Source organism: Eumetopias jubatus, unplaced genomic scaffold (assembly GCF_037043125.1).
Source record: "Eumetopias jubatus isolate StellerSeaLion01/CBP00866 unplaced genomic scaffold, mEumJub1_p1.0 scaffold_2, whole genome shotgun sequence".
NCBI classification, from domain to species: Eukaryota; Metazoa; Chordata; class Mammalia; order Carnivora; family Otariidae; genus Eumetopias; species Eumetopias jubatus.
Window position 1 is genome coordinate 42,045,738 of NW_028274808.1, and position 9,383 is coordinate 42,055,120.

Consider the following 9,383-nt stretch of genomic DNA (forward strand, 5'->3'; position numbering starts at 1 on the left):
GGGCCAGGCCGTCTGCTCTGAAGCCCCTGTCATCTGACTTCCCAGTCCCTGCTCAGCCTCTGTTGTTCAGAGCCTCCTTCCGGAGAGGCTGGGTTTGGCATGGTCTGGGAATAATAAGGATGTTTTTCCACAGGGAAGGGAAGAAAAACCACATGGCGGTAAGGTCACTATGTTATAGGACACAGTTGCGCTCTGGTGCCCTATGGGGCACCCTGGAGCCTTCAGCTGGTTGGGGGGCATCCATGGGTTGGCCTTAGGCAGGGATGCAGAGTGCTTGGTATGGTCACACCATGGTGGAGCACAGACCTTGCCCCTGAGTGTCGTCCCCTGGGCTTAGCACCCATCTCTTCTCAGCAAGGTCTGGAGGGCAGGGCACAGGGCTTTGGCTGCTCTCTGGGGGTGGGGAGCAGTGGGGTATCTCCAGCCTGGCAGGGGGGAGCAGCAGCCCCTCTATCTCATGGCGGTCTCACTGGGGAAAAGAACTCAAACAAGGCACAGGCTGGTGAAACAGAGGGGGTGAGCGCTGTGTGTAGGAGTGCTGACAATACGGACTCCATCTTGGGCCCTCCATCTTGCCCGTGTTCGCTTGATGACCTCTCTTGGAGCTGTGTTCTGGGCCCCTGGGAGGTTAACATACATACCTTAGAAATGCCTTTGCAGGCTGGGATTGGGGGAGGCTGTTAGGCCTCCCGTGAATCTGCTAAAGAGAACATAGTCTTTCCTCTTCCTGAGGCACAGGTGGTGCTGCAGATCTAATTAAAGGTTAGCTGTCCATTAGGTGTATGCAAACCCTTGAATCTCACCATAATGCCTTCCTGTGTGTCCCCTAGCTTTATAGAATCTGTGGTCGGAGGTCCAGACCTTGTGGAGAATAACTGCGTGCAGCGCCTGCGTCATCCTCCACCCGATTCTCCCTGTCAGTAAGTTACCCTGAATAAAACTCTGTAAACCGGATGGAGTCACCTGCTTTGTTTTCTGGTCTCAAAGTGCCTTCTCAGTTGAAAGATATTTTACCATCCCTCTCCCACCGTCTAACAGCGTAGCAGAGGGAATGGGACATTTTTGACTTGAGGGCCTGCACTGTGCCCAGTGGAGGGCACTGCCCTCTAGGCAGGAAGGGGGCATTTAGCCTATCCATTTCAGGTTTAAATCTGCCCTATGACTAAGACCAGTGGCTTGAAATTCCAGAAAAGCTCCTCTGTCACAGGCACAGCTTAACCCCAGGGACCAGAAGGCAGAGCCAACCGCAGGGAAGATGGCCCTGCTCTCAGCCCAACTCAGGGAAAGAATGTGGTGGCTCTGAAGGTGGGGGGTGACAAGCAGCAGCTCCCACTCCCACTCTGGGTCCTGTAAGGACAGTGGTCAGGAAGGCAGAACCAGGGGGTTTGGTCTCACACTGCTAAATACCCAGACTCTCTCATCTCTCCTACCTCAGTGAACCCCTCTCAGCAAGCAGGCATGAAGCTCAGGAATCCAGCAAGGCTTGGCTGTCCTAAGAAAGAACAACAGCTGTAGCTTGAGTCAAAAATAGAACATGGAACAGTTCTGGCTGCCTGCTAGATCTGGCTTGCTTCTGAAAAGACAAGAAAGAAAAAAAGAAAGAAGACTAAAAAAAAAAAAAATTTTTTTTTTCTCTGAACCAAGCAACTAAGTAAGAAACCCCACCATTCTCTCCTCCCCCAGCTCTGTACATCTTCAGAAGAGAAACACCAGCCTCCCCCAGGCACTGGCCCAGCCCCCAGCAAACTGAAGCTTTCTGGATTCTTTACAACTGGGGGCTCCTGTGGGGCCCAGGTGGACAGAGGCTAGCCAGTGGCCCTGGGGCTGTTCATAAGGCTGTATTTGTGTCTCTTCTCCCTGCCTGGGACTCTGGCCCACCAAACTCTGGGGATTGTTCCTGACCTGTAAGGAGTCTTGTCTGAATTTAGCACTGGAAATGCAAAGGGGAAAGGGTGTGCCACTCAACTGAGCCACAGGCAAAGGAGGGAAATGTCAGATCATCCCTGCACCATTTTCGTCATATATAGGTTATTCTGGATCCAGCAAAGGCTGGATTCTTGAGAAGAAAGTAAGTTCAGAGTAGCCACTGGCCAATTTAAACCAGGTGGGGGCACCCCTACCTCTGGCCCCATGAGGAAAGATCTGGAGGCTCTCCCGGGGAAATTTGGAAAGCCACACCTTCCCTGTGTCACAATCTCCCCACCCCCCCCAGGGCCTCAGTGTCTATGGCCTTAAGAAGAGTGGTCACTGAGGTCAATGGCTACCAGCTGTCCAAAGGCTGCTTACCTCCAGTTAGCAGGGCCCAGCAGGGTCTGGCCATTACTACCTGGGTTCTTCCTCTGACCCCCTCTGGGCTTTGCTAAGTCTAGACATTCCTGGGCTGCCCCAGATGTCCCCTCCTTTTTGTGGCTTTCTAGGATTGGGGCAGCTCTGATGTTGCTAAGCCAGGTTCTCCATACCAAAATCCAACCCCTACAACTCCGAGGCCAGAGAAAAACAGCTCAGGTTATGACCAGGTCAGGTTCTAAGGTTTATGATCACAGATGGCTTCTTTCTATCTCAAGGCATCCCAATGTGTCCAGGGGCAAAAAAAGCGGTTGTACGAAGAGGCAGAAGGGAGCTTCTGTCCTGGGGTGGCCATCGGCCAATACAGCAGTTACCACCATCCCTGGGAGAGGGTCTAAGTATTTTTGAACAAAAAGGCAAGGTTTAGAGATCTCTTAACCAAATGATGGAGATCCCTGAACCCATCTCTTAGGAAAGCTAGAGGTCTGGTGGGCTGCAGGGATGGTAAATGCTGCAAAGTGGGCAAGGACTGCAAAGGTTATGTAGCAGTCCTTCCTACCCCCCTCCCCTGGAGAATCCCAGTCTGTGCCTTGGGGAAGGCCTCTCACAGAGGCCTGAGTTACTGAGCAGGGGAGTGGGGAGAGGAGCCCTCCGTGACAGGCTCTGTACCCCTGCCTCCCGATGCCAGATCCCTGGCTCTCCCTCTCCCGGTAGGTCCCTCAGATCTCAGTGGCTATGATGTCCTCATAGGGGATGTCGGCCCCTTCAAGGTCAATTTCAAAGGGCTCCCCTGCACCGTCCCCACGGGCCAGTTGCTGCAGAGCCTTCTCCAGGCGCTGGTTCCGCTGGTACATGGCTAGGTAGCTCTGCTGTAACTGCTTCTGGTACTGGATCACCTTCTCTTTCTCCTCCTTCCACACCAGCCGCTCATGCTGGAAGCCTGAGGACATCTGGTCGTGGCCTTGCCGCTCCTCCTTCAGCTCTGCACGCAGCCGCTCCAACTCCCGCTGCAGGGCGGGGATGTCCTCAGAGAAGGTAGTCCCTGGCCCAGGCCCCAGTCCTGGCCCCATAGACACAGCATCCCGCTGCAGGGCAGCCTGGGCCCGCAGCTCCAGCAGCTCCTGCTCCAGCAGGTTCACCTTCTCTCGGAGAAGCTCAGACTCATTTTTCTTGCGCTGTAGCTCATTCTCACAGACCTCTAGCTCTAGGCCCTTGGTGCGCAGAGCGCTCTCCAAATCCTGGGTCTTCAGCTCCATGCCTTCCAGTTTGCCCCGTGTGTCCTTCAGCTGCGCCTTCAGACTGAGGATCTCACTAGCCTTGGCATTGATCTCTGTCTGGGACTCCTTCAGCTGCTGCTTCAGGAGAGAGATTTCACCTGACTTCTGGCACACCTGCCAAGGGTTGGGTGGGGGAGAAGAGAAAAGTGCTAAGATGTAAGAGGTCCTTACCTGGGGCAAGTAACATCTTAACTGCCTAAAGAATTAGGCTGGTCCTGACACAGTATCTCAAGAGCACGACGGTCTGGGTGAGCCATGAAGGCCGAGCCCCTCTCTGAGCTTCCTTTCATTCTGTCGCCTGACTTGGTCCGTCCACATGCCTGCCTCAATCCCAAATCAGAGTCTAAATCTCAATCTGGACCCAAACCCATGGCTATGTGTAACTCAGTGACCACTACCGGTAGCTCCATCATCCACACTTAACAATCAATGATATTGATGTCCACGTCTGCCAAACTTCTATCATTCATGTTTGTGCCCATATCCTCTGACCTCATCCCTGCGCACACCCAGCTCCCCTCTCTCCCTACTGGGATAAAGACTATCTTCAATCATTAACCGCTGCACTCCAATGACAAGCAACACACCTGGCTCAGAGTGTCAAATTCAGATCTGCCAAATGGAGAGCTACTATGTTCTCCCCCTGCCCCACCCCTCCACCTTTTCTATTCTTATTTCTTTTGCAAAAGTTGGCCAAGAGCAGCAGACAAAACCAAAGGCACTGATTCAGATCCACGGGTCTCTGGGGTCTTGGCCCATTTGGGGTCATAGGTGGTTCAAAAGAAGATCAAGACCAGTCTGGCCGGTGGTGTCACAAGAATGACTTTTCTCCTGCCGGCCTATGGGAAAGCTGGACAGAATGAAGGTCAGGGCCTGGGCCTCTATAGAATGGATTCTTGGATCAAGACCAGAAGCCACCTTAATTTCTCCTCACTTCACTCACAGTAACCCCCAACCCCTTGTGCTCATGAACCATTTATGAAGCAATGCAGAGTTCCACCCACAATACTTGTGTGGGACCAAGGATGCCTTTCTAAGACCAAGCCTGTATTTGTTTCACAGAGGGAGCAACATAGAATCATGGTTTAGGCATGGGCCTGCCTTTGAGTCCTGGCTGGATCATATACGATATGACTGGCTGATCCTGGCAATATACTACATTAGTGTTGTGGCACTATGGAGTAGTGATTAAAAATGTGAACTCTGGAGCCAAAGTGTTGAGATCAAATCCTGGCTCTGATACCTATTATGTGGTGACCGTGGGCAAGTCATTTAACTTGTTACTATAACCTCTCTGTGCCTCAGTTTCCTTAACTAACTTAAGGATTAGTAACAGTACCTACTTCATAGGGTTATTATAAGGATAAAATGGGAGAACCTAGGACTTGGTACTTAATAAACACTTGATAAATTATTATCTTTCTAAATATGTTTGCAATATATTTATGTGTTATTTTAAATGTTTATTTTTTTATTGTTTTGCTATAGAGCCTGACTGGACAATCTGGGAATGAGGTCACAGCAATGCCCAGCGTAGTTGGGGATTGGGCAAATAAGGATGGATGCCTAGCGCCAGGACTAGCTTACATTTCTGAGTTGCCCCAATGTGTCCTGAGCCCTGGCTGAAAAACAATGGCTGGGGTGAGGTCTGCGTTGCCAACATCAATGGGAAAGTGGACAGGCACTGCTCCCATGGCCAGCATCCTTTCTTCTTTGGGAGACCTGGCAAACACAAGGGACTTTCCCTTCTCACCTGTCCAGTCCCCCTGTTCATCTCTGCCAGAGAAAGGACCCTTTTCCTCTACTCCTGATGACACTTGTCCTTCTCATTTCCAGAATAAGTGCAGCAAGCTGCAGTGCATCTAGGAAGCTGTGCTGCTGAGGATGTGTCACCGCACCTGGGGGTGGCGCTGCTCTAACCAGACACAATGCCTCCTCAGTTCCTTTCCAGGGTAGGCGTCTTTGGGGAGAATGCCAGAGCCACCACGCCCACACCCCTACCTGCGCACCCCACCCCCCGTACCACCTTGAAAGCCCCTTCAGGTGAGGAAAGCTACCTGCTGGAGAGCGGGATGTGGAAGTTAAGCAGGCTCTCCAGCAAAGCCAGGTTCAGATGCCTCATTTCTAGGTGTTGTGTGCCCTTCTCTTGCTCATGTTTCCATTGCAGCCCACCAAACAAAGCCCCACTTACACTTCTGTGAGGAATGAGCCATTCTGTCAGTGATACCTGCCCCAAGTGAGGTCACTCTTCCTGGTGGGTGGGGTCCCTTCTCTCAAAAGTAACAAGGTCTCTGCTCTCTTGTGGTCTCTTGAACCACTGTGAACTCAGGCTCAGGAACGGCTTGTGCTTCCTTTGAGCCTCCCGCAAGAGTAAGTGGGTCAGCCCTCAGACTGCCCAATGAGGCCTCCGTTCTCCTGGTTCCAGTTTCTCAGTCAGTGACTCAGTTAGTAAATTCAGTTCTGGAGGCCATGAGACCCTGGGGTAGCAGAGAGTAGGAAACTCACACAAATCATAGCCCCTTCTCTGGGTCCCAAGGCTGGCACTTTGGCTCACTCTGCTTAGGCAATTTGTGTTCACACACCATGGGCTAGGACCTGGAGAAACAGCGACTGGCACCAAACACCTGACTGCCCCTCCCCCCCCCCCCCCACCGCAGCCCACACAGTAAAGCCTCACCTCCCACTGGGTCTCTTCTAGCGCGGGGGCGAAGCTGGTCTTCTCCTTCTCATAGGACCTGAGCTTGGTCTCCAGCAGGTCCTGCTCCTTCATGAGGCTCTCAAGTTCCTGCCGGAGCTGCCGCTTCTCCTGCTGGAGCTGGAGCACCTGGAGGTGCAGCCCCTGCTGTGTGCGCTGGCTCTTCTGGGAAGCTTGCTTCAGTTTGCTGCTGCCTTTCTGCTCCAGGCCCTCCCGCCCCTCCTTGCAGCGCCACTGCCGCTCTTCAGAGGCCTGGCTGGAGGGCAGCTCCTTCTCCTCCAGGCTGCACTGCAGCTTCTGCAGCTCTCCTCTCCCCAGCAGCTTCTGCTCAAGCTCCTGGATGGTGCACTCGTCTGTGGAGATGGGGCAACGCACACATGAGGAACCCTTGTCCGCCTGGCTTGGGTGGGCCAGCTTGCTACCCCCATCAGAGAAAGATAGAGCCTTCAGGCTCATCATGTTGCTGTCCTGGAGGATGATGCCCTGGGTAATGTTGTGGGCTGAGCCCCCAAAACGGCTGGTTGGCCCCACTGGCGTAACCAGTGGGTCCAACTGGTAGCTGCTGCTGGTGCTGTGCGTGGGCAGGCTGGACATGGAGTTCCGGCCGGAGTCAGACAGCGCCCCAGAGCACAGGCTGGGCTTTGGCTCCTGTTCCTTGGGCCTGTCTGGAGGGGCAGGGTGCAGCTGGTGGCTGGAGCTCTCAGGGGACGAGTGGAGGATGGCTCCTGACCGCGGCAGCACGGGCTTGAATGCTGTGGGCCTCGCCGCACCCTTCTCTGAGCCCTGGTGAGGAAAACAACCGTATCCATCCAATGTCTTCCCTCAGCTCCCCTTGCACCCTTCCCTCCCTTGCCTGAGTATGTGTACCAGCCACGCAGCATCCTTCTTGGTCATAGCCACAGGCAAGGTTTCCTGTGGCTATGAAGCAGCCGAATATGGTGAGTCTCTCTCAGGAAGGAGAAATTCCTTTGTGTCTAGGGATGGCTATCCTTAAGGATGACTCAGGCACTTTGTTTTATAAACTACCAACCTGTCATAAGCTTGTCCCCACCCTCCTGAGATGACGAACAGCATTTTTAGGTTCACTGGCTGAGATTCCTGGGCCAGGGCTCTGGCTCTGGGTCTCTGGGTGGTATAGGGTAAAGCAATTAGGCTGGACGAGCATGGTGCCCTTGTAGAGGTCAATCCCTTCTTCACCTTCACTGCCCCTTCCAGTAGGCCAGGAGTAAGAAAACTGGCTATGACCAGTACTGAAGGGGTGGGAGGATCACTTGAAATAACAATCCTTTTCTGAAAACTGTCATTTTCACTGGGAGAGTGCACTGCAGTCTACAAGCCCTTTAATTTGAAAAACTGAAAGCTCTTTGTAAACTAAGGGGGTCCCTTCCTAGTATTTCAAAGCCATGGATTCAAACCCCCAGGTGGGGGCAAAGGCTTAACTAGGAAAATTTTCAGGTCCCATGAAAGCTTGAGGTGGCATAAGGGCTGGATTTCTGAATATTTAGGGTACTTTTAATCTCATCCTTGCTAACTTGATGATAACAAACTTGGCTCTTATCCAGCCAAAGACATTTCCAAGGCCCAGCTTGAGTGAGGAGCTGCTGCACCACAGGAGGAGTGAGTGAGGGAAAGGCCCACCTCCAGGAGTCTGCTAGCAGAGAAGTGGCTAGCTCTCTCCAAGTGGACTCTCCATTGGCTCTTCCAGAGATAACAGAGCTCCCTCCTCTTGCCATGCACTTGAAAATGCTGCTGTTGGTCCTGCTTTGACAACCGATTGCATTTCAGTAGAGCTCAGAAAGGCTTTCATTCCCCTTTGCTCTTTGCTTAGGGCTCACCCAAGGCTTCCAGATTAGAGGATTGACCAATGCTTCAATTCCCTCATCTAGCCTTTGATCTCTGTGGTGTAACTGAGCACTTCCGCCCTTACCACCACTGCTCTGGCCTCTTGGAGGTTTAAATGTTAGTATCACCGCCTACATTCCCCTCTCCCTGCCTCCCTGCTCTTTACCCCCATTTTGCTCTCTATTGGTTTTCTGACCCACCCACCCTTACCAGAGACCCTTGCTTACCATTTCTAGCTGATTGGAGAAGGGCATAAGCTTGGGTGGGGTGGACGGGCCAAAGTCCACCCCAGGCTGGCCGCCTATGTCCCCACTAGACAGTGCAGTGTAATCTGGGTGGTGGGAGCCCCGGGCTTTCTGGCTGACCTTGATGTAGAAGAAGTCTTCACTCTTTCCCATTTTGGAGCTGGACTTGCCATGGCCTGAGTCCTGAGAGAAGCCAAATCTCAGCAGCCCATCTGAATACCGATTGAGCTTCTTGAGATGGGAGGATTTGCCCAGCTTGTATCGTGAAGCCCGGCAGTGCTTGCCGTGAAAGCTGTGGCCAGAGATGAGGCTACTGACACTACCCATGCTGGCTTGGGGCCAAGGACAGACAGGGCAGAACGGGGATCTGGTGTGGCTGCGGCAGCAAAGGGCAGTCCTGGTACCACGAGGGAACTGTGGTCATAGCAGAGGCCTCGAGGAGCCTGGGAGAGCTGAACACCTGGAAGGGAACAGAAGGCAAAAGTCAGCCTGAGAAGGGCCAGTCACTGCACAGTCCTCGATGGCGACTTGGAGAGGAGTTGTTTCTGACTGCTAGATCTGAGCAGTAGAGAAAGTATGCTTCTCCTAATGAAAGCTCAGCCTTGACTGTTACTGGACTCTTTGTTCATTCTTCCTTTGTCTGCTAATTCAACAAACATTCACTGAGACCCTCCTTTGGGATGGCCCTCCTCTAAGTCCCGGGATATTGTAGTGACTGACATGGCTACAGTCCCTGCACTTGCGGGACTTGTGCTCAGTGTAGTGTGGACAGGCCATCAACAAATCAGTGTCTACTATTCTTAGTGATATACATGCTATGGGGGAAAACTAAGCAGAGTAAGTGTAGAATTCTGGGAGGTGGTTATTTTATACAGGCGGCACAAGGGAGGCCTCTCAGTTGTGGTATCATTTGAAGAAACCTCATGAAAATGAGTGAGCAAGCCAGGTAGAAATCTGGGGGAAGAGAAAAGAAGCTCAAAGCCCCAAGAACAGAAGCCCTAAGTTCCTGTGGTGGACTGTGCTTGGCATATGTGAGAC

At 52.7% G+C, this 9,383-nt stretch overlaps 1 protein-coding gene across 1 annotated transcript; it reads right to left on the reverse strand.

Annotated features, from left to right (window-relative positions):
- Positions 1 to 1,675: 1,675 nt before the first annotated feature.
- Positions 1,676 to 8,791, reverse strand: LZTS1 (leucine zipper tumor suppressor 1). The gene is made up of 3 exons (XM_028093105.2): positions 8,328 to 8,791; positions 6,241 to 7,041; positions 1,676 to 3,677 (listed from the first exon to the last, which is right to left on the reverse strand). The coding sequence occupies exons 1-3, from the start codon at positions 8,670 to 8,672 to the stop codon at positions 3,006 to 3,008; spliced, it is 1,818 nt and encodes a 605-aa protein (XP_027948906.1). The 5' UTR covers positions 8,673 to 8,791; the 3' UTR covers positions 1,676 to 3,005.
- Positions 8,792 to 9,383: the final 592 nt, after the last annotated feature.